This window comes from Nansenia antarctica (genome assembly GCF_963989245.1).
Source record: "Nansenia antarctica genome assembly, chromosome: 3".
Lineage (NCBI taxonomy): Eukaryota > Metazoa > Chordata > Actinopteri > Argentiniformes > Microstomatidae > Nansenia > Nansenia antarctica.
In genome coordinates this window covers 30,553,360-30,578,771 of record NC_137688.1, presented here as the reverse complement: position 1 = coordinate 30,578,771, position 25,412 = coordinate 30,553,360, and the positions used below count along the sequence as shown (strand labels likewise).

The 25,412-nt window shown below is 46.5% G+C and overlaps 2 protein-coding genes across 2 annotated transcripts; both read left to right on the top strand.

Moving 5' to 3' along the window:
* Positions 1-1,655: 1,655 nt before the first annotated feature.
* s100u (S100 calcium binding protein U) lies at positions 1,656-13,769 on the top strand (the record flags this gene model as incomplete). The annotated part of the gene is made up of 3 exons (XM_080527157.1): positions 1,656-1,756; positions 9,388-9,516; positions 13,254-13,769. The coding sequence occupies exons 2-3, from the start codon at positions 9,397-9,399 to the stop codon at positions 13,767-13,769; spliced, it is 636 nt and encodes a 211-aa protein (XP_080383283.1). The 5' UTR covers positions 1,656-1,756; positions 9,388-9,396.
* Positions 13,770-21,627: 7,858 nt separating this feature from the next.
* On the top strand, positions 21,628-23,139 carry s100s (S100 calcium binding protein S; the record flags this gene model as incomplete). Its single annotated transcript, XM_080527156.1, has 2 exons — positions 21,628-21,780; positions 22,948-23,139. 2 exons carry the CDS (start codon positions 21,628-21,630, stop codon positions 23,137-23,139), a joined length of 345 nt encoding a protein of 114 aa, XP_080383282.1.
* Between the last annotated feature and the right edge of the window lie 2,273 nt (positions 23,140-25,412).

Sequence of the window (25,412 nt, the reverse complement as noted above, 5' to 3'; positions counted from 1 at the left end):
TGTGTGTGCGTGCGCGTGGAGGGTGTTTGTGTGTGTGTGTGTGAAGGGTGTGTGTGTGGAGGGTGTGTGTGTGTGTGTGTGTATGTGGAGGGTGTGTGTGTGTGTGTGTATGGAGGGTGTGTGAGCTTTCAAAAGCTTTAGTTGAGCTGGACTGAGCCAGGTGGGTTACACAGTGATGCAACAGGAGAGACACAGCAGACAGAGACTGAGTCAGCGTCTAGTAAAGGATACAGTGTGTGTGTGTGTGTTTGTGTGTTTGTGACCAAGAAGTGATATGTACCTCTCGTTGTAGAAATGACCAAAAACCAGGGTAACACACACATACACACACACACACACACACACACACACACTGACTGTATTTTGCTAACTACAATGGCCAGTTCTAATGTTGAATCCAAGTCCAAACAGTGAAAGCCCTCTTCAGCAGAACAGGCTTGATCGTATGTGGGTCAAGGCGACACCAACGTGTTCAGAGTTGGTGGTCAACTGTCAGTCTGGGAGCCTGAAGCACGTCTGTCCACCAGCACCATACTGGTAGACTGAGATAGAGCATCAATGCTTCATGGTTGGTGTCTATGTAAATCATATTTGTTCTGTTCTATTCTCTATTGTCTAATCATGTTGACATAGCAAAGGAGGAGTTTCTGAAGTGTTTGTGTGTGAGTGTATGTGTGTGTGTGTGTGTGTGTGTGTGTGTGTGTGTGTGTGTGCGCGCTGCTCTGCATTACACTGTGGACTTTGTATCCTAATCAAACACATTGTGGTGCCACTAAGGGTGTGACTGACTGACAAATTACTCAGTAAAATTACTTACGAAACAAACAGTAACACACACACACACACACACACACACACACACACACACACACAGTCTACAGCATGACACACTCCCTGAGGGCCAGTGCTTTATTCAAATAAGTGTGTGTGTTTGACTTACGAAATGTGTTGGCTTGTTACAAACAAACTTGTGTAACAGTGACACACACACACACACACACACACACACACACACACACACACACACACACACACACCGGTACAGCATGACACACTCCCTGAGGGTTAGTGCTTTATTCAAATAAGTGTGTGTTTGTGTGTGTGTGTGTGTGTGTGTGTGTGTGTGTGTGTGTGTGTGTGTGTGTGTGTGTGTGTGTGTTGAGTTGTCCTGCAGGGGTCCAGATATCCTGAGTGAGGTTTCAAACTGCCACTCCCAGAGCAGGACACCTGTCCACACTTACAGTTTAGGAAAAACTCATATTAATTTCATAGAATGTAAGAGGATACGTTTTTTGGATATAAAGGGTTAAACAAATCTCCCCTTTGCAGCTCCAATCCCTCCTTCCCTGACTCCTCTTCCCCGCTCGCTGTGAATCAGAATCTCCTTCATGCCAGAATTATTGGCGTGAAACTGTCCAAATCGCACATGACGTAAACTAGTACTGCATGCCAAAGATAACTCTTAATGGCGGAAATAAGTTTCAAAGTTGTTTTTTTTACTCCCTCTTAAAAAGTTGTCTCTTCTCTTCCCTTCCACATTCCCCCCTTTTTTCTTCGCACTCCCAGGTACACGCCCTTTGACTTGTCAGGGGGAAAAAGTTGAAGAAAAAACTAAATCACGGAAGACATTCTGCAACCGTTCTAGTTTGGCAAGTTTTTTTGCCGTCAGAGCAGTTGGGGGAAAGACTGAATCGAAAGAAAAGAAAACACATTTCGGCACATTTCAACTGTCCGCCTGTCCTGTTGACATTATCCGGTAAGTGATCTATTTTGATCATACTTTCAGCAAAAAAAGTGTTACATTGGAAACTAGATTAAAAGCATTTCTGCCACGTTTTAGATACACCCTTGCAGTTGCACCACGAGCCGTCCCGTGAAACGTAGGCGACGTCCAGTCAAGCTGCGGGACGCTCCGAGCCCTGCCAGTGACGACTCCAAGTCACCGAATACACTTTTTTTTATCCTCAGGAGCGGTTCACCTTTGGTTTCAAGTTCTATTCAACTGCTCATCAATTAACTATGAATCAATACCATTTATGCACTCCAGTCCTAGCTTGTGGTCGGTGCACAGTCCAGCAAAAACATTCATGTCTGCGATGTAAGTGAGCGCAAGTATGGATCAGATGTCAACCACCGACCTGTAACAGATATTCATATACATGTTGTGAAAGTGTGCATGGCTAGTTAATGATCCTGTCCATGGCTATCCAGCGGACGCATACAGTAGTCACCTAAACCCAACATGCGTAAAAGCCGCAATCGTATGTTTTGCGCAAATTCCTTTGTGATCAAATACAGTATGCTACAGTCAGTATTTATAACTGATACGTATGTGTGTAATCACACACAGTAGCCCAGTGACAGTGTGAGCAGTATTCAAACGACATTGAACAGTTAGTGAATGAATGCCACCGGCAGTTCTCCCCTGGGCACCGCGGCTTCCTCACGCCCGGTATTTGGTCGCTGCTGATGATCAGGTGTGGCTCGAGGTTTGGCTTTAGTTGACACCATTGTGTGTATTCGTGAGCATGAAATCGCCTGTGTTTTTTTTTTTTTTTTTTTTAACCCACCTCCAAATAGCCTCAACCTAACTTGTTCCTCTGTTAATATTTCATGCCACACGAAGTGGCAGTATTGTCGTTACCCCCGTGCACGTACCGTATCACATTCGCCCGTTTGGAAACGCAACACTCAATCTCCTCTGGGCTCTAGAGGGAAACGGGAAACCTCGGGGTGTGTTTGAGCCTATGTACTGTATTTAATTATTTGCGCTGTTTTTTTTTGGGGCGTTTGGGACAAATAATAGGGATTAGTTGGGTTCGAGTAGGAACGCAGCGTTCCGTTGAGCTGTCGTCCTGACGTCCCTTTTAAGTAACCGAAGACCTGCGGTCATTAGTCCGAATTAGGCAGCGATGTGGTGTCACGTGCTGTCTTGTCTGTCTCTCTGTCTCTGTCTCTCTCTGTCTCTCTCTCTCTGTTTGTCTGTCTGTCTGTCTGTCTGCCTGTTTGTCTGTCTGTCTGTATGTGGCTGTCTGTCTCTCTGTCTGTCTGCCTCTCTGTCTCTCTGTCTATCTGTCTCTCTGTCTGTCACTCTCTGGCTATCTCTGTCTGTCTGTCTGTCTCTCTGTGTCTCTGTCTGTCACTCTCTGGCTATCTGTCTTTATGTCTGTCTGTCTGTCACTGTCTGTCTGTCTGTCACTGTCTGTCTGTCTGTCTGTGTGTTTGTCTGTCTGTCTCTCTGTTTGTCTGTCTGTCTCTCTTTCTGTCTGTCTGTCTGCCTGCCTGCCTGTCTGTCTGTGTGTGTGTGTGTGTGTGTGTCTGTCTCTCTGGGTCTCTGTCTGTCACTCTCTCCATCTGTTTGACTCTCTGTTTGTCTGTCTGTGTGTCTGTCTGTCTGTCTGTCTGTCTGTCTGTCTGTCTGTCTGTCTGTGTGTGTCTGTCTCTCTGTGTCTCTGTCTGTCACTCTCTCCATCTGTTTGACTCTCTGTTTGTCTCTCTGACTGTCTGTCTGTGTGTCTGTCTGTCTGTGTGTCTGTCTGTCTGTCTGTCTGTGTGTCTGTGTGTCTGTCTGTCTGGTGGCTTTTGAGGATGATGTTGACCGTCAGACAGAGGCCAGGATACCCAGGTCAATAATGAATGAAGTTGACTTCAGTTCTGGCCTTCACATTTCCCTCTGACGGGGTTGTGACTGACGCCAGAGGCCCTGAACAGTGGCCCCAGAACCCAGCTGTGGATTCCTTTAGCCATGTCGTCCTCATGTTAAACACAAGTAGCCAGGGAACTGTTTGGAATCTGAAACAAGCCTGGGTAATTCAACTAAGCTGTTTTCATCACATTAGGTGGTGTGTGTGCTATCCTTGGGATGTCCTAGAACCACATGGTACATCACGGTTGGTCTCCTGTCACGTGTTAGGACGGTGTTCCTGCTCGGTACATCCGTGAAGCCTATTGTCATAAAGGAACGGGCCGGTCAGAACAAGTGAGATACGACACCGGTTGTGGTCCGGTTTGCAGTGGCTCGAAAGTCTGATAGAAGGCCATGAAACTGTAGCTGTTAATATGCTGCGGTGTCTCAGCGGGCTCTCGCTCTCAGCATAATTAGGCTCTTAGCCACGTTTCCTAATTGGCCATTGCCTGTGGATGTACTGATGTACTTGGAGAGAAGGAGGGAGGGAAGGAGGGAGGGAGGGAGGGAGGGAGGGGGAGGGGTACTGATGTACTTGGAGAGAAGGATAGAGGGAAGGAGGGAGGGGGGGGGGTTGGTGGAGGGGGGTGTTAGACTGTGACATGTTGTGTTTGATATGGAGATGTGTCGACAGTCTCGAAATGATCACTCAGGCCCTCGGCTTGATGTGTTATTATCAGAGTCTGAAGATGCAGTATTCAAAACTCCCGTTGGATTCTTTTTCATTGATCTATTAGAAATATTACGGTAAAGATGTCTGACTTTGCCCCAATTTGACACATTTTTGCACATGCAAATTAGGGCTTTGAGACTTCCGTTTAACACGCAAAAGAAGGCCAGTCTGAGAGGTTGGTCTGTGTGCTTCCAACACATAAATCATAATGTGCTGTCTGTTTACTGTGCTGCCTGTTTACTGTGCTGCCTGTTTACTGTAGATTTGAATGGTGAAGTTGACAGACTTGTTCATTTCTAACACAAACCAACATCTCCCTTCTGCTTTGGGGCAAAGTAGCTTGGAGTTGGCCTGTAAATTCCTGCCTAAGTGATCTCCACAGACAGCAATGAATGGAATTCCTCATGGCTGTGTCACTCACTGGCAAGCATTGTGTTTAGTGGCTCAGTGTGTGAGTGCTATCTTCCACAAAGATCAGCTGTGGTTAATGGAATCCATATCTTGTCCAATTTGTCACAGATACTATGAGTGTGTTATTGATACCATGCACATGTCAACTCAGGTGCATACTCATGAACATACACCACACCCCACAGGTGTACAGGAGAACACAGGTACACAGGTGTACAGGAGAACACAGGTACACAGGTGTAACACGGGAAAAAACCATGCACCTCATAGAATTATGAATTTATTGTCTTCATTTATTTGTCTTCAAATTTTTGCATGAAGGAGTGAGGACAAGAGAGGAAGATAGAGGGGGAAATAGAAAAAGAGAGGTAAAGGGAGAGGGGCCTAAAGAGAGAGAGAGAGCTTAGGGAAGAGAGAGAGAGATGGTGGGAGAGAGAGAAACTGAGGAACAGAGAGAGGTAAAGGGAGAGGCAGAGAGAGAGACAGAGGGAGAGACAGAGGTATGAGGGAGGAGAAGAGAGAGAGATACAAAGGGAGAGGTAGAAGGGAGGGGAAGACAGAGAGAGAGACAAAGGGAGAGAGAGAGAGAGATGGTGGGAGACAGAGGGACAGAGAGAGGTAACGGAAGAGAGGCAGAGAGAGAAAGAGAGAGAGAGGTAGGAGGGAGGAGAAGAGAGATAGAAAGGGAGAGGTAGAAGGGAAGGGAAGACAGAGAGACAGAGGGAGAGGGAAGGAGAGAGAGAGAGAGACGGTGGGAGACAGAGACAGAGGGACAAAGAGAAGTAAAGGGAGAGTAGCAGAGAGAGAGACACAGAGAGAGGTAGGAGGGAGGAGAAGAGAGAGAGAGAAAGACGGTGGGAGAGAGAGAGGTAAAGGGAGAGAGGCAGAGAGAGAGAGAGAGAGAGAGACAGAGGGAGAGGTAGAAGGGAAGACAGAGGGAGAGAGAGAGGTAAAGGGAGAGAGGCAGAGAGAGAGAGACAGAGGGAGAGGTAGAAGGGAAGACAGAGGCAGAAAGAGAGAGGTAAAGGGAGAGAGGCAGAGAGAGAGAGAGACAGAGGGAGAGGTAGAAGGGAAGACAGAGGCAGAGAGAGAGAGAGAGGCAGCAGACAGGTGGCAGGTAATCCCTTTAGGTAATGTGAAGCGCTGGCCCCGGGGTTGCTTGGGGAGATCAGGTGACCTATCAGAGATCAGAGCTTCCATTGTGCATCACAGCAGCTTGCCTCTCAATCAGACTCCCTCTCACCCTCTTAGCTTATCTCACGTCACCTGTCCGTCCCACAGGCCTGGCCTCTCCACGGGGCTCCAGACCCAACACCTGAAACGACAAGTCTCTGTCCCTCCAGTACTCTAGGGACCAGAGAACAGAGATCCAACCGTGTGGATTTTCCACTGTGTGGCAGCGGACGATCAGTGAGTCAGTCACTGTCTGTCTGTGTTGTCATCAGAAAACACCTCAGGTTTCTGTTTGAAGAGCATGAGTAGTTTTGTATGTGTATGTGTGTGTGTGTGTGTGTGTGTGTGTGTGTGGGTGTGTGGGTGTGTGGGTGTGTGTGTGTGTGTGTGTGGGTGTGTGTGTGTGTGTGTGTGTGTGTATGTGTGTGTGTGTGTGTGTGTGTGTGTATGTGTGTGTGTGTGTGTGTGTGTGTGTGTGTGTGTGTGTGTGTGTGATTCGTAGCACCTTATGGAGATCTGTTAGAACTTTTGTCGTTCAGCCAAGTGAATTGTAGGCAGCAGAATATTGGAAATGTGAGTTGTTAGTTCAAGTTATTTATCGACATAAAAATCTTGAGCTCAAACTTTTGATGCTTATTCGGAAGTGAATGTACTGTAATGTGTAGGGTTCATCCCTTCCATTTGATTGGTTGCTTGATTGGTTGCTGATCACTATATAAAATCAGTATATGATCATAATGTATGATCACATCACATCCTCAAATCACTTCACTGGCTCCCCGTCTCCCTCAGAATCGAATTCAAGGTCTCCCTTCTCACCCCCCAGTGCATCCATGGAACTGCCCCCCCTACCTCAAGGAACTCCTCCATACCCCTCAGACCTCCTCACGCACCCTCCGTTCTACTGCCACCAACCTCCTCAAGACCCCCACGACCAAGCTCCGCACCATGGGAGATCGGGCCTTCTGCTCGGCTGCTCCCAGGCTGTGGAATGCTCTCCCTGACCACCTAACTCTCCTCTCCCCTCCTCTCCTCTCCTCTCCTCTCCCTGACCACCTAAGGGCACCACAGTCTGTGGATGCTTTTAAACGAGGCCTTAAACCCACCTTTTTAATAGAGCCTTTTTTTAGCCTTTTAATTGAACATGTTTATTGTTTTATCTTCCTGTTTTTAATTGTAGCACTTTGAGATTTCTTATGTAAAGTGCTTTAATAAATAACATGTATTATTATTATTATTATAATGATAACATCTACATCAAATCTAGGGATCATGGCACAATCAGGCTTCATATACCGTAATAACTTTTTGGGGTTTTGGATTGAATTGGATGAATGCCAGAAGTAGGATACTCAAGAACAACTTACACGATTTAACATGTTGAACACTAGTGAGTAATGAGAGTATAATGCAGAGGAAGTTGTTTGCAATGGATTTTTTTTATCAGGTTACAGGAAAAGGTATAGGCTATCTATTTAATTGTGAATTGTCCCTGCTGAGCTTGTGTGTGTGTGTGATTAGACTACTTAGTGTCGTGTGTCTATGCAGCCTGTTTCCTTGGCTGTCAGTGTCGGGCTGTGACAGGCTGGCACTGAGGCCTTGTCCACACCGAGACGTAGTTGGGTGTATCTGCCCAAGCTTTTTTAGCGTACTGCTTTCTGGGAGCCTGAATACGCTTTTTTTAAAAACCGGGTCCCAGAGTGAACAAATCTGAAGACGCCGCCCTTGAGACGCCACCCTTGAGACGCCACCCTTGAGACGCCACCCTTGCTGGAGCACTTTGAGCTGCAACGTTTGCAGGAAAAGCGCTATACAAATAAAAGTTATTATTATTATTATTATTATTTCCGTCTTTACAAGCCATATGCATCTTTCCTGAACCGATGACACCATAGCCCCACCTCACCCTCTGGTTTCATTTGGACGCACATATTTCTTGAGACGACTTCGTCTTTTTTTAAATGGAAAAGAAAAAGATTGGTTGTATCTCCGTGTGGATGTGGCCTGAGTAGCATGACGCAAAAAAATGCATTTGTTGCTTTTCTGAACACCAATCCGCATTCTCCTCATTTGTTGCTTTTTGGGGGGGGATTTATGATGACTTATAGCTGGCAAGCCATCTTGTTATTGTTTGTTTCCAATTGTTGGCTTTCTGTTGGCGTATAGGAGCAGTTAGTAAATGACCTTCAGTGTTTCCCCTAGGTTTGCTGCCTTGGGGGGGTGGCATGGACCGTGGCATGGACCCCCCCCCCCCCCCCCCCCCCAGGGGGTAAGACCCTGCGACATACCAGCGTCATGTCCAGGGGGTGTACTAACTTGTACATTAAGCCGCCTCACGCTTCTGAAACAGGAGATAGGCTCCTGCCCTATGGGCCATTAAGCTCCAGAACCAGCGGTTCTCAAGGCTACTTACTTATGTGGTCTTGACTACCGGTCCACTTTCTCACCTAGTTCTTGCTCTCTCTCTCTGGTGTGCCAACACCATCCTGCTCTCTCTCCTCTCTCTCTCTATCCTCCTCTCTCCCTCTTTTGCTGTCAACCAAAAGGCAAACATAACAACCAGAGTATTTATAATCTAATAAGAGGTATAAATTGATCCATATCAATTCATAACATAATTATAATTGAATATTGGATTGCTGTGGGCAATGCAGTCAGATAATGTCATTTTGACTCTCACCTGAAAACCTTTTCGTATAAAAAACAGACATTTCCAATGCTTCAATCCACTGTCCATGTACTGTAAATATGCCATTATGGTATTACCATAAAGCCAAATTCTAGCAGAATTATTTAAGTAAAATAATAAAGTGCATCCAGTTAGCTCTTTAGCTGGCATGTGTGCAGCAGACTAGCTCATCTAATCACCTCTGAGCTAGCTAGTTAGCTTGCTAGTTCTTTGACACTATTTTACATACCATGGAACTATAATCAGACACTTTCTAGTCACAATAATAACGACCAACTTGCTCTGTTAGAACACTCAGCAATTATTTTTGCTAACGTTTCAACTTGCTTACCATCTGCAGACATCTCACCCTGCAAAAACTCTCTCGCGTCACGCGCGCACACTGGCGCACAATCTTGTACAATCTCCAGCGCGAAGCGAGGTGTGGAGATCGGTTTGGCTATGCGAGATTACTGGCGGACTAATGTCACCAACGAACGAGCCCATGGGCTTGCCACTCACCAGATTCGGGTTGGGTGCGTTTAAAAAAAGCGGATATTTTAGCTTGTAGTATATTTAACTTAAACACACATGGGCCTGTATGCTATGAAGGGCCTGTTCTCAGTTTGGTGTCTACGTCCGTAATAATTCCTCTTTCTTGGGGGGGCGGGGGGTTCCGTTGGGGGGGCGGCCCGTTAAGGCCTTCTGCCATTGCACGGCAGTATGGGATGATGCAAGTATGACATTTACACTAACCCCCCTGATTGGTCTGTGCAGAGAGGAGCCATGGAGTCAGCCATTCAGACGGTGGTGGGCGTGTTCCTGAAGTCAGCCAAAGGCAAGGAGAACCTGGGCGGGAAGGACTTCCAGAGCCTGGTGAAGAACCAGCTGGGCAGCATCATGTCGGTGAGACGGCCATCTTGTTTCTGAACACAGCCCGCTCGTTCTCACTATACACACAGAGCTGAACACAGCCTCCTCGTTCTCACTACACACACAGAGCTGAACACAGCCTCCTCGTATCGTACACACTACACACACAGAGCTGAGCCGAGCTGAGCCGAACTGGGCTATAGCCTGGTTACACACTGACCATAGCTGCTGAAACAGTGCTGGATTAGACTATGGGAAAGGGACATATCAGAATCACACCATATTATGGTTTGGGTCGGTCCTGTAGACAAGTCCCAAACAATCTACTCTGGACTAGGCCTATGTAATATAGTTGGTAAAGGGATAAAATGGGGTTAGCGTCTCGGTGGGAGCTAACATTGGGAATACAGTGCTTGGTTAAAAACACTGTTAAACCCAATACAACTCCTGGACACAGATTACAGCCTTGTCCTGGTACTAAATCGCTTTTTCAATGGAAAATCTTAATTGAAGATGATTTCTAATCGAGGATCATTAACAGTTTTTATCGTTGTCTTTACTGACTGTGCTTTTGTTTTACTTTTTATTTATCTATCTATTCTTGTTCTCTCCATGGTATGTAGTGTCTTTGAGTACTGAGAAAAGCATTATTATGATTATTAGGATTATGATTATTATTTTTTAATTATTATTATTAATCTGTGTTGGGGAAACGAGCGCAATATGAAGTAGTATGAATCTTTTTTTTAACAGGTAAACAGCAATATCTAATTTTCCTTCAAAGCTCAATGGCAAGATAAATGCAAAAATGAAACAGCATGCATTAAAAACAAATCAGTGTGCTGCTCTGATCCTCACCAATGACTGTCTTTTATAATAAAATTAGAAAAGTTAGTGCAAACTTGCTGACATACTCGGCGTTTCATTAGAGCAAAAGGCAGGGCTCGACATTGCGACTGTTTTGGTCGCATTTGCGAGTGAATATATTTCTGTGCGACTTGGAAATACATTCAATAGCACCAGTGGACTAAAATACTGAACTACTCTCATGCGCAGTGTACATACAACTCTTCTACCTTCTGTAGCCTTTGTTCTGGGTTCATATTCTTGTATTTGTCTTTCTGTGCGTCTGTGTGTTTCGTTGATGTTTCATAGTGCCTTCTTAAGTTATATTCTTTCATAACAGACACGCTGTCTCCACACACTTAAGTGCCTGCCTCCCACCTGTCTTGAAACCCCCTGTTTTCAGCGTCTACCTTTCTTTTTGCCATTTTGGGGGAGAGGGAGATGAACGGCGATGTTTAGACCTCCACTGTCACTGTGCTGCTGCTGCTCAGGACGAGTACTGAAGTGAAGAGAAGACGCGGGGTCGCGCTCGCTCGCGGGCACTCGGTACGCGCCAATGCACTCGCAGTGCATCTTGGGACTTGTAGTATTATGGTGCTGCGGGCACATAATACTGCGGGCCGGTTTTAATAGTAATTAAATATCATCCCGCGGGCAAGAGAGAACTCATTCACGGGCCTGATCTGGCCCGCGGGCCTTGACTTTGACACATGTGCTGTACATCATAGACCCACAGCTGCCACTCCCTGTTGGAGCCCTTCTCTGACCCAACTATCTACTATCTACAGCCCATCTACTATCTACTATCTACAACTAACTAACTATCTACTATCTACAACTAACTATCTACTATCTACAACTAACTAGCTATCTACTATCTACAACTAACTAACTATCTACTATCTACAACTAACTAACTATCTACTATCTACAACTAACTAGCTATCTACTATCTACAACTAACTAACTATCTACTATCTACAACTAAGTAACTATCTACAACTAACTAGCTATCTACTATCTACAACTAACTAACTATATACTATCTACAACTAACTAACTATCTACTATCTACAGCCTATCTACTATCTACAACTAACTAACTATCTACTATCTACAACTAACTAACTATCTACTATCTACAACTAACTAACTATCTACAGCCCATCTACTATCTACTATCTACTATCTACAACTAACTAGCTATCTACTATCTACAACTAACTAACTATCTACTATCTACAACTAACTAACTATCTACTATCTACAACTAACTAACTATCTACTATCTACAACTAACTAACTATCTACTATCTACAGCCCATCTACTATCTACAACTAACTAACTATCTACTATCTACTATCTACAACTAACTAACTGTCTACTATCTACTATCTACAACTAACTAACTATCTACTATCTACAACTAACTAACTATCTACTATCTACCACTAACTAACTAACTATCTACTATCTACAACTAACTAACTATCTACTATCTACAACTAACTAGCTATCTACTATCTACAACTAACTAACTATCTACTATCTAGAAATCAGAGGACGGGGCTCATTGGAATGCATGGATCATCCGCCAATTCAACCTGGACTTCCACTGCTACGCCGATGACACCCAGATTTCCACCCAGATCACCACAAACTCCACCCAGAACCCACCCCTCAGTCACATCGAAAACTGCATTTCAGCAATAAAAACCTGGCTCACACACAACTTCCTCAAACTCAACAGTGAAAAGACCGAAGTCATCCTCATCGGCACCAAATCCATCCTCAATAAAACCGGACCCATCACACTCACCATTGACAACACTACCATCACCCCCTCCCCCATGGCTCGCAACCTCGGCTTCATTCTGGACCCCACCCTCTCATTCGATCCCCACGTCAGTTCTATTGTCAAGACATCCTACTTCCACCTCCGAAACATTGCAAAAATCAGACACTGCCTCTCCCCGCCCGCTGCTGAATCCCTCATCCACGCCTTCATCTCCTCCCGCCTTGACTACTGCAACTCCCTACTCACCGGCATCACCTCCCGCTCTCTCCATAGACTACAGATGGTCCAAAACTCTGCTGCACGCCTCCTCTCAAACACCCGCTCCCGTGACCACATCACTCCTGTCCTCCACTCTCTCCACTGGCTCCCCATCAAAGAACGTATACAATTCAAAGTCCTCATCCTCACATACAAAGCCCTCCATAGCCTGGCCCCCCCTTACCTGACTGACCTCCTTCTCCCCCACCGCCCTACCTGTACCCTCCGATCCTCATCCATTGTTCCCCTCACTGTCCCACCCTCAAAACTCAAAGGCTTCGGTCACCGTGCCTTTTCACGAGCTGCACCCCGCCTCTGGAACTCTCTCCCTCAACCACTCAGAGACTCACCCTCACTCCTCACTTTTAAATCCCACCTCAAAACCTACCTGTTCTCCCATGCCTACAGCCTCCCCTACCCCTAGCCATCTCCCCCATCCCGGCCACCCCCCCCCCCCCGCCCCCCCCCTGGATACGCATACAACCTCCCCTACCCCTACCCATCTCCCCTAACCCTGCCACCCCCCTGATATGCATACAGCCTCCCCTACCCCTAACCACCTCCCCTGTCCCTACCACCCCCCCCCTCCCCGTTCGCTGACTCTGTGTTCCATGTGTCCATGTTGCTTGTTGCTTTTGTGTTTTCCGTATCTCCTATATTGTCAGCGTCTTTGAGCCTCGGAAAAGTGCTATATAAATTTAATGAATTATTATTATTATTATGGAAGGTAAACCAGTCGTGGCAAACCAGTGTTCATGTCTGCCCCTCCCTCCCTCCCACCCCCTCCTCCTCTCCCTCCCTCCCCCCCCCCCTCCCTTCCCTCCCTCCCTCCCTCCCTCCCCCTCCCTTCCCTCCCTCCCTCCCCAGGACACGGACAGCTCTGCGGCGGTGAAGGAGATGCAGCAGGGTCTGGACGCCAACAACGACGGCAAGGTGAGCTTCCAGGAGTACATGACGCTGGTGGGCTACCTGGCCAAGAGCCTCAGCCAGCAGCGCCTCAACGACGCCGCCAAAGAGGCTGCCACCCCCGCCGCCGCTGACGCCACGGAAACACCCGCCGTCGCCACGGAAACGCCCGCAGTTGCCACGGAAACGCCCGCCGCTGCCCCGGAAACGCCCGCTGTCGCCACGGAAACGCCTGCGGTCGCCACGGAAACGCCCGCTGCCGCCCCCACCGAGAACGCCGCCGCCGCTGCATCAGAGACGGAGGCGGTGGTGGAGGAGAAGAAAGAGGAGAAGAAAGAGGAGGAGCCACCGGCGGCGGCGGTGGAAGAAAAGGTGGAAGAGCCGGCGGCGAAGGTGGAGGAGGGGGGGGAGGCGGGGGGGGAGGCTCCTGCTGCCCCGGGGGAGGAGGGGGGGGAGAAGACTGAGGAGGCCTCATAGGAGCTTTACTACAGCCTGGTCCTAGACAACACACTCACTACACCACACTACACACACACACACACACACACACACACACACACACACCACACACACACTACTCATGACACACACACATTACTCATGACACACACTACACTACACTACACACACATACACACACAAGCACACACACACATACACACACACACACACACACACACACACTACCCTACAACTGACACACACTACACTACACTACATTACACTAGACTACACTACACTACACTACATTACACTAGACTACACTACACACCCCACACAAGTATGCAATACCATAATAACATACATGGTGCCCCACTACAACACACTCACACATGCATTTCTTTGCATGCACACACACACACACACAATTCGGTCGTAAAAAATACATGACACACTGCCAGACACTTAAACTCAATATATGTACTAATAAGTATTACTAACATACATGACACTACCATGACTACAGCAGCGCGTCATACATACCACTACATGTTGATATGCGTACGTCCCTCCACCCAGTACACTACCATGTTATATTAACATATGACAATGACACACTGCCAATCAGCGACTTGAACTTCATCCCTGTGAAATTCAGATAAATGACAAGTATCTTAGTGACTGATCGAGCCGCCATCGCCCTCCTGTACACCAGACACACTGTGTCTGTCAGTGTGTGACACACCACTAGAGTCAGCTAAAGCCACTAGCATCCCCCTCTCTCACTCTTTCTTTCTTTCTTTCTTTCTTTCTTTCTTTCTTTCTTTTTGTCTCTCTCTCTATTTCTGTCTCTGTCTCTCTCTCTCTTTCTAACCCTAACCCTCTCTCCCCCCCTCCCCCCTCTCTCTCTCTGTCTATCTTTGTCCCTTTCCTTCTGTCTCAGATGGCATTATACGGTGACGCAGTGCAATACAACACTAGTGAACATTGTGCTGCGTCTTCCAGTCAGTCTGCTCTTCTCTCACGCCAGGCTTGAAGACGTCAGTTGGCTTTGCATGAAACACGCGTGTCGTGGAAGCACGATGGTGTGAGGTGGCTTTGAAATCTGCTACGGTTGTACAACTCTCTCTCTCTCTCTCTCCGTCTCTCAACCCTTATCATTCAAATAGAGCTTTATTGGCATGATAATAAACAAATGATTTGGTTTGGCAGGTTTTGCTTAGTACAGGTTCAGACTAGCCCTCTCCTCTCTCTCTCTCTCTCTCTCTCTCTCTCTCTCTCTCTCTCTCTCTCTGTGTCTCTCTCTCTCTCTCTCTCTCTCTGTCTCTCTCTCTGTCTCTCTCTCTCTGTCTCTCCCTCTCTCTCTCTCCCCCTCTCTCTCTCTCTCGCTCTCTCTTTCTCTCTCGCTCTCTCTCTCCCCTTCTCCTTCGCTTCAGGACAGCATGTGGGGTAGATGGTCTCTCCTCCTCCTCCTCCTCCCCCTCCTCCTCCTCCTCCTCCTCCTCCTCCTCCCCCTCCTCCTCCCCCTCCTCCCCCTCCTCCTCCTCCTCCCCCTCCTCCTCCTCCTCCTCCCCCTCCTCCTCCTCCTCCTCCTCCTCCTCCTCCTATCAGTTAGCCATGTATTAAGGAGCTGGAAGATCAGGTGTGTGGTGTCCCAATAATGGCCCCAGGGTTAAATAATTAAGGGCCAGCAGTGGAATGGACACCAGGGGACCCGCGTGGCCCTGAGGGAGACAGAAATAGCCTCCCGGCCGCGGGCCGCTGACCCGGGGAGGCCCCCTCGTGGGCCCGGGGCGTCCGTTCCTCTGTTCATCGTGCAACCCAATCAGCCGGGACCAGAACCAGAACCCCGTCGGTTACGGAAAGGAAGAGAGGAAAGATAAACAAAGCAGACACCCCAAATGTTCTAAGACGTCCGGCGGAAGCTGTCGCTGTTGACAGAAACTTGACCCTTGTTTTTTGGTCGGTGGCGATGTCGGTGGTGGTGGTGGTGGTATTGATTTAGTTTTTCGTCGCTGTTTTGTTATTGTTGATGTCGTTGTTTTTTGGTGGTGGTGGTTTATTGTGGTTCTCTGGTCTGCGATCGGTCCAGGTTTTGTTGTTTGTGCGGGTGATTCGGTCATGCCCCTGCTCTGTTTGGAAGGGAGACCCTGTTTGACCGGCAACTAGATCCCAGAGCCCAAGGGCTTAAAGTACAAGTCCGTTGGCTTAGCCGCAGGGATGAGGGAACACACCCTCCCTCTCACACCCAACAGTGAGCGTCAGTCACACAGTTTGTATAAGACCATGTCAACACATCCCCGACGCCTAGTGAAAGGCTTTGCTGAGCCCCCCTCGTGCAAGCAGAGTTTCAGAGGGAATCGTACTTTGTTGTGAAATGTTTTGGCGCTTCTTCTTGAAAACATTAAAAAAATAACTGAACCATCAGCCATCTTGACATCATGTAGTGTGATTGTTATCAGCCTATTATTATTATTATTATTATTATTATTATTATTATTATTATTGTTATTATTATTATTCACCATATATGTCGTTGATATTACTACCACTGTTATTAATAATGGAAGTTATTGCTATTACAGCACATTATAATGATTCTCCAAGCCATATGTATGGCTTATAAATGTATAAACTTTGGTGATGATGATCTTTTCTCGTGTGCTGTTTTGAGACCTCTGGAGAAATGTCAGAACGCCCCAAAGGGAACACAAAGGTCTATATATAGTTATAGTTTTATATATATATATATATATATATATATAGGCAGTTGTTCTTTGACATATATACAGCAAACAATTTGTTAATTGGAGCTTAATGATTTGTAAATTGTCTTGTCATCAATAATTCAACCATGGGAAAAAGCTCACGTTGCTCATGTCGTCTATCATAGGTGGAGGTAGGTAGGACCCGCGACACAATTTGGGCATATCGCCAAATCCGCGTCTTGTTGTATTATCATAATCCAAGACAGCCATTCAGAACCTGCGTGCCGTGGAACAGACGGGACAAAGCGACCCGGCGGTGTGAGTCACATGGGTCAAACGGTCCTCCGCTGGCGGTTCCCTCCCTCTGTAAATACTCCAGTCTCTCTGTGTACTCAGCCACATCCTGTCCTGACAACTGCTACTACTACTACTATTACTACCACTATTACTACTACTATTACTACCACAATTACTACCATTACTCCATTACCGGCATGACTCATCCCCATTCATGCAGGGAGGAGCGAGGTGCGTTATCTTGACCTCTATGACCAGACATCCTTTACTCGTCACGGCACGACCGTGGGAAGGCCGGCGGAGGTAGAAATCGGAGGACGGAGGGCTCATTGGACGGCATGGAATTTCCACCTCCACCAGTCTTCCCCTGTCACGTGCAGCACGCGACTACGCCACGAATGTTGATGAATGAATCCTATTTGAGAGGCGTATCGATGCCTGGGGAGGCTGGCGGAGGTAGAAACCTAGCCTCCGCCGGTTAGCGTACGCGGCTTGCGTTGCGGTCGCCACCGCCGACCAGGCCGTACACGTTTGCGTAGTGACCTATGACCTACGACTGCATTACTGATGACCGTGATCTATCACGACTCTCTGTGGAACAAACACACCACTCGCTATAGCGCCCCCTACAGGAACCCCCCCTTCTGCTCTAGGCTAACATGTACTGTATTTGCTTGAGTAGAGCTGCTCTATGTACATAGGCCTTTAGCCTCAAGCCCAGTGCCTGTACACCAGGGGGAGGCTGGCGGAGGTAGAAGTCTGAGGACGGGGCTCATTGTAAATGCGGAACGGAATGGTTCTAATGATCCCGTCCCTGATTGGACCAGCCTCCACTGGTGTACTCAGAGTAGCTGCATAGCCCCCTAACCACAGCGTAGTAGACAACACACATCACCACTACGTGCACACACACACACTATGCACGCATGCACGCACACACACACACACACTACGCACGCACACACACACACACTACGCACGTACACATACACACACACTATGCACGCACGCACGCACACACACACACACACTACGCACGTACACACACACACACACACACACACACACACGGTCGGTCGACTTGTCCAGTGAGGTAGAGGAGGGTAAATTCACGTTGCCCACCATGTTATTTAGGTGAACAGGGCCTTACACACTACACACACCCTTTCTGCTTCTGTAAACCCACGGTGTTCTTATTTAGTTTTTGTTCACCGCTGACTGCGTTCCTGCTAGCTTGTTCCTGCTAGCTCGTTCTTGCTAGCTCGTGTTCCTGCTAGCTCGTTCCTGCGTAGCTCCTGTCCACTTGAGGATGATGAAACTAGGCTTCGCCACTCGATCACACACTCTGTCCTTCCCCTTCTGCAGTCTAAACATTGAGCCACGTCATACATTATGTATGAACGGGCCAGGGTTGGGGCCAATTCCGTTTTAAACTTCAACATGAACTGAAAAATCATCCTAGAAATGAATAGCCAATTCTCAATCCATTCAAATTCATCCTCTGAATTCATGAGTCACAATCAGTCCGACCCTGAAACGCGCAGCTCACACACAGTTACACATGTTTTCTGCTGGTGTGTTCCCTAAGGTGGTCTTTTCTTTTCAGAGGTACTGCATATATTTGAAATAGTCGATTGTTGTTTACAAGAAGACCATCCTAATGCACAATAACAAGCTGTTGGGATAAACACTTTTTTTAAAGTCAACCTTTATAATGTGCTTATAATGAATTCTAACATGTGTTATAAGCATGAATGGCTGCATTATAAAGTCTTATATCGTCTTATAATGATCCTCGGGCTTCTACACTATATCAGACATTTTCTGTCAGTTGAGCCAATACGTCGTAGGCAAACATAACACACTCTTTGTGTAAACAAGTTGTTACAAAGACATTATAATGCATCATACAGGGCAGGACTATGATGGGTTTTTATGCTTTAAATAAAGTGTTACCAGCTGTTACATCACCAGCCCTCTGAGACACAATGCCCTTCACTCAAGCCAAATATCTTTCATCTCTATTTAACCACTATGACAAAGATGTTATGCCTTAACTCCCAATGCTGTATCATGTTCGCTAGGCTTTGCTATAGTACGCACTGTAACCACACTGTGTCACGGTCAATAATAAAATACTGTGATGCTAACACCCTATCCTGTGGTCTGATCTGTTCTGTGATCTGTTACCTGCTGAGGTCAAATGCTGTGTACGTGTGTGTGTGTGTGTGTGTGTGTGTGTGTGTCTGTGTCTGTGTCTGTGTGTGTGTGTCTGTGTGTGTGTGTGTCTGTGTCTGTGTGTGTGTCTGTGTGTGTGTGTGTGTCTGTGTGTCTGTGTGTGTGTGTCTGTGTCTGTGTGTGCACGCGTGTGCGTGTGTGTGTGCGCCTGTGGAGAGAGGGAGGGATTGAGGGGGATGTAGGTGGGTGAGAGAGAGGAGGAGGGTGGGAGGAGGGACAGGTGATATTTAAGCTGCTGGCAGACTCTCTCCTCATCTCATCCGTCTTCCCCTGGCTCTTATCTCTCTCTTCCTCTTCTCTCCAGACAAAAGAGGCCCTCCATCAGCAATCAGGTGAGATAGACAGGTCGGTGGAGAGATATTCTCTCCTTTCTCTTCCCTCTCTCACCTCCTTTATTATCTTAATAGATATGCCTTGATATCTTCAGTAATATGGCTTACTTAGAGATATTTGTTGTATGTTGTTCATCACCTGTTGTGGAGGTCTGAATGAATGAATGAATGAATCGTTTAATGACCACACGACCAAGGTCGGTGGAAATACCACGACTTCCAATAAGTCGATAAGGATTGGTGGGAAAAAATGAAAGGTTTTAGCTGGACGGACAAAAGTGTTCACAGATCACAGATTCATGCTGTGAAATACGACCGCTTTTGACTCAAAAGCTCAGAAAGTAAAATGGTGTTTTTCTTCATTGCTGTGTTTGAAAAGTGGCTCATTATCTTATCTTCCAGAGCCATAGATAAGAAAATATAATTATAAAATTAACGGCTCTGGTCTTTTAAAATTATTATTATTGTTTTTAACATCACAAACAATTACACTAATAATAGATGGTAACATTTTTTAAATGTCCGCTGTGAAGCAGACTAGTGAAATGACTAGTGACTACCACTACTAGTTTAGATGTTCAAGACATGACTAGTGACTACCACTACTAGTTTAGATGTTCAAGACATGACTAGTGACTACCACTACTAGTTTAGATGTAAAGTCTATCACATGTAGTGACTACCACTACTCGTTTAGATATTTGGAGATGAATGTACAGAAAACATTTTTCCATTACATTTTCTTCGCTCCATATTATATTACTGTCGACATTTTGGTCGCCATGGTTTCCTATTGTGCTCTGTCAGTCACTGAGACAGCTGACAACGGAGCCCTTTAGACGTTCCATTCACCTGTCATGTCTCATCTCTCGTCTCACCTGAGCGTCTCCACTCATCTTCCTCTGTCTCGTCACGCGTGGCAACATGCTGGACTGCAACATTCTATGGTTCTATTGGACTATGCGGCATTTTGATGCTGCATGTATAAGCCACAGGTACAGTGTTGAGTCATCTGGTATGTCATTAATAGGAAGAGGTTGCTTTAGTAGGTTTGGATCCGGTCCATCAAATGTTCCACCCTGTTATAAAACTGTATCAGAACTGACAGGAATATGAATATGAGGTCACCTTGGGTAGAGCATCTGAACTGTCGACTTATACCTGTTATGTAAATGTTGATGAGTCTGCCACAGTGTGTGTGTGTGTGTGTGTGTGTGTGTGTGTGTGTGTGTGTGTGTGTGTGCGTGTGTATGTGTGTGTGTGTGTGTGTGTGAACCTCGGGTTACCTGTCCCCCTCAGTTCCTGAGTGTGATTGCCAAGGTGGTTCATCTGCATTTTAACAGTTTTATGTTTCACTTGCTGTTTCCATCTGAATGTCATCATGATGGTTACATGACAGTGTGTATGATGTTCCAACCCTCCGTCTTAAATGACTTTGATCTCCTGTCACAAGACACAAATGAGAGACGATACAAACATGCCTTCTTATTACCACATAGTAGAATGCTAGTAGTAGAATGTTATGTCAAAGAGTTTCTTCATAAACCTTCTGACATAAACCCTTTCTACAATGTAAACAGAATTCATGATATACTGAGTGTTTATCATTTTCACTTTGTCACTTTAACCGTGTTGTGAGTAGCTAATTCACCTCAGGCACTGTGTGTTTGAGTGAAAATATCATTCAGGGGAGGCTGGTGGAGGCCGATATCAGAGGATGGGCTCATTGTAATGCATGGAAAGGGAAAATCGATGACAATGACAATGACCTGATCTGTGTGTCTGTGTGTGTGGGGGGTGTGTGCGTCTGTGTGTGTGTGTGTGGGGGGGGTGTGTGTGTCTGTGTGTGCCCAGTTCTCCCACCAGATGAGCTCAAGAAGACCCACGATGCCAGACACAATGTGTGTAAGACCGTTGCCTTTCAAAAAGACCCTTTTCTTCCTCTTCCTCCCTCACCTGTCATCTGTCCCACGTAACACCTCCAGTAAGGTAACTTAACCCCTGGCTACAGCACAGCCACAGTGAGGTCAGGAGGTCAGCCACAGTCTCTCTGTGTACGTCTTTGTTATTAGACCTGTGTAGCGGGACAGCCCTCTTCTCTGTGTGTGTGTGTGTGTGTGCGTGTTAGTACGCCGTGTGTGTTTTCACACACATGCTGTCTTGAGGAGAAGGCGGCTTCAGCCTCGGCCGGTCATGTGACCGCACATACGGCCCGAGGTCTGGAGCGTGCATCCTGTGGCAGAGTCTGACCTCTACCCTTTTCAACTTTGACCCCCCCCCCCCCCCCATCCACCCCCCAACACCCCGCCGTCATTTAGTATGTCCAAGGAGCCTACTTCCAACCTGGAGAGTGCGATGCAGATGTTGATCAAGACCTTCCACAAGTACTCAGGGAAGGAGGGAGACAAGTACACTCTGAGCCGGGGGGAGCTGAGAGAGCTGCTGACTGAGGAGCTGGGGAGCTACCTAGGGGTACGATACACACACACACACACACACACACACACACTCACACACACACACACACACACACACACACACACACTCACACACACACACACACTCACACTCACACACACACACACACACACACACACAAACGCACGCACGCTCACACACACACACACACACACACTCACACACACACACACTCACACTCACACACACACACACAAACGCACGCACGCTCACACACACACACACACAAACGCACGCGCGCACGCATGCACACACATACACTCACACACACACACACACACACACACACACAAACGCACGCACACACACACACACACGCACACACACACACACACACTAACACTAACAGTTAACACTAGGCCAACGAAACTCGAGATTTGTTTTGTCTGTAACGTTGGGAAATGTCACTTACACCCAGTGCATTCCTACACTCATATATGCAGCCAGTCAGCCTCTACACTCATATATGCAGTGACACTCTACACTCTTATATGAGCAGTCACCCTCTACACTCATATGCAGTCACCCTCTACACTCATATATTCAGCCAGTCAGCCTCTACACTCATACAGTATATGCAGCCAGTCAGCCTCTACATAGATGCATGTTGCAGGTTCAGACAGGCCCATCCAAAATTCATGCATACCCACCCACCCACACACACACACACACACACACACACCCACCCACAGACACACACACCCACCCACACACACACACATACACACACACACACACACACACACCCACAGACACACACCCACACCCACACACACACACACACACACCCACACCCACACACACACACACACACACACACACTCACACACACACACATTCAAACACATGCACACATGTTGCAGGCTCAGACAGGCCCACGCATAATGCATGTATACACACTCACACACACTTCAAGTGAACATTGACATTCTTCCCCTATCCCTTATTGTCCTCCAGAATGCTGTGATAAATGCATGCATACACACACACACACACACACACACACACACTCACACCCAGCCAGCCACCCACACACACACACACACACACACACACACACAACTGCCCTCCCCCACCCCCAACACACACACACACACACACACATTTCACCACATAAGGCCCTTTCTCACCCTCCTCCCTCTCTCTCCTCCGCTCCTCCAGAATGCGCGTGACAACGATGGCGTGGAGAAGGTGATGAACGACCTGGACGCCAACAACGACGGGGAGGTGGACTTCACTGAGTTCATCATCCTGATGGGGGCGCTCACCGTCGCCTGCAACGACTTCTTCCTGGAGTTCCCCAAGCCGGAGGAGAAGAAGAAAGAGGAGACGACAGAGGCCAAGAAAGAGTGAACGTGGAGGATGAAGAGGAGGAAGGCAGGGAGGGGGGGGGGGGGAGTGGGAGGGAGGGAGTGGGGTTGGATGGATGGATAGAACGGGGAAAGGGGCAATGAACTGTCGAGCGAGAAGAGAGAGAGAGAGAGAGATAGAGAGGAGAAGAGAGATGGAGAGGGGGAGGTAGAGAGAGATAAAGAGGGTCAACTACCAGATGGTCATCTTATGCAATTTCGAAACAGTACATCTTCCAAAGGGGTGGTTTTTCCGGACATAGATTAAGCCTATTCCTAAAATACATCTTCAATAACAAAATAATACTTTTTAAAACATCTTGTGTCCAGGGAAACTAGCCTGAAACGTGGTAGAAGCATAGGAGAGAGGGATGGGACGTGTTCCAGTGGAGAGTCAGCAGGTTAGGTTGAAGCACATGGACATTCAGGAAGAGCATTTGCTCTGCTACTGCTGTTTCACTCCACCGTAGGGTGTTAGTCACAGATCTACTGCTATCTCACCCCACCGTAGGGCGTTAGTCACAGATCTACTGCTGTCTCTCCCCACCGTAGGGCGTTAGTCACAGATCTACTGCTATCTCACCCCACCGTAGGGTGTTAGTCACAGATCTACTGCTATCTCACCCCACCGTAGGGTGTTAGTCACAGATCTACTGCTGTCTCACCCCACCGTAGGGCGTTAGTCACAGATCCGGAGTCTGTCAGTGTCGCTGTCCTCGTGTTCAGGAGTGACACCTACAGGGTCACCTACAAGTCCTGTTCCCTCTGCAAGTCTCAAACTCAAATTCAATTGTTCAAAAATGGTTTGGTTGTATATATCGGATATGACGTTGGGAATGGTTAGAAAACACACATACCCGAGGTAAGACAGGAATGTGAAAGTGACACAGATTGAGTCTCTTGAACGTCGAAAAGCTTCTGTAAGCGTGACCTAATCCTAGATTATCAAATCAATATTACTGTATTGTATTCAGTGTTGAACATTTGAATATCATTTACCTTTTTCTTGGCACCTATTTTGTAATCCTTGTAATTACCAATGTGTTCCTCTAAATATTAAACATGACATCTAATCAACTATCAAACAACCCTGTCTGTTCTTTTGACTATAATAAGTACAAGTAGCCTACCAGACAACGAAATGCAGTTTAGCATCTAACCAGAAGTGGAAATAGTGATATAAAACATGACAAAGATAGTGATAGGTACAGTATGGCAAATATGGTAGTTATACAGTTATGAGCTATGTACATTTAAGGTAGCTATGTACAGTTAAGGTAGATATGTACATTTAAGGTAGCTATGTACAGTTAAGGTAGATATGTACAGTTAAGGTAGCTATGTACAGTTAAGGTAGCTATGTACAGTTAAGGTAGCTATGTTCAGTTAAGGTAGCTATATACAGTTAAGGTAGCTATGTACAGTTAAGGTAGCTATGTACAGTTAAGGTAGATATGTACAGTTAAGGTAGCTATGTACAGTTAAGGTAGCTATGTACAGTTAAGGTAGCTATGTTCAGTTAAGGTAGATATGTACAGTTAAGGTAGCTATGTACAGTTAAGGTAGCTATGTACAGTTAAGGTAGCTATGTTCAGTTAAGGTAGATATGTACAGTTAAGTAGCTATGTACAGTTACGGTAGCTATGTACAGTTAAGGTATCTATGTACAGTTAAGGTAGCTATGTACAGTTAAGGTAGATATGTACAGTTAAGGTAGCTATGTACAGTTAAGGTAGCTATGTACAGTTAAGGTAGATATGTACAGTTAAGTAGCTATGTACAGTTACGGTAGCTATGTACAGTTAAGGTATCTATGTACAGTTAAGGTAGCTATGTACAGCTAAGGTAGCTATGTACAGTTAAGGTAGCTATGTACAGTTAAGGTAGATATGTACAGTTAAGGTAGCTATGTACAGTTAAGGTAGCTATGTACAGTTAAGGTAGCTATGTTCAGTTAAGGTAGCTATGTACAGTTAAGGTAGCTATGTACAGTTACGGTAGATATGTACAGTTAAGGTAGATATGTACAGTTAAGGTAGCTATGTTCAGTTAAGGTAGCTATGTACAGTTAAGGTAGATATGTACAGTTAAGATAGCTATGTTCAGTTAAGGTAGCTATGTACAGTTAAGGTAGCTATGTACAGTTAAGGTAGCTATGTACAGTTAAGGTAGCTATGTTCAGTTAAGGTAGTTATGTACAGTTAAGGTAGCTATGTACAGTTAAGGTAGCTATGTACAGTTAAGGTAGCTATGTACAGTTAAGGTAGATATGTACAG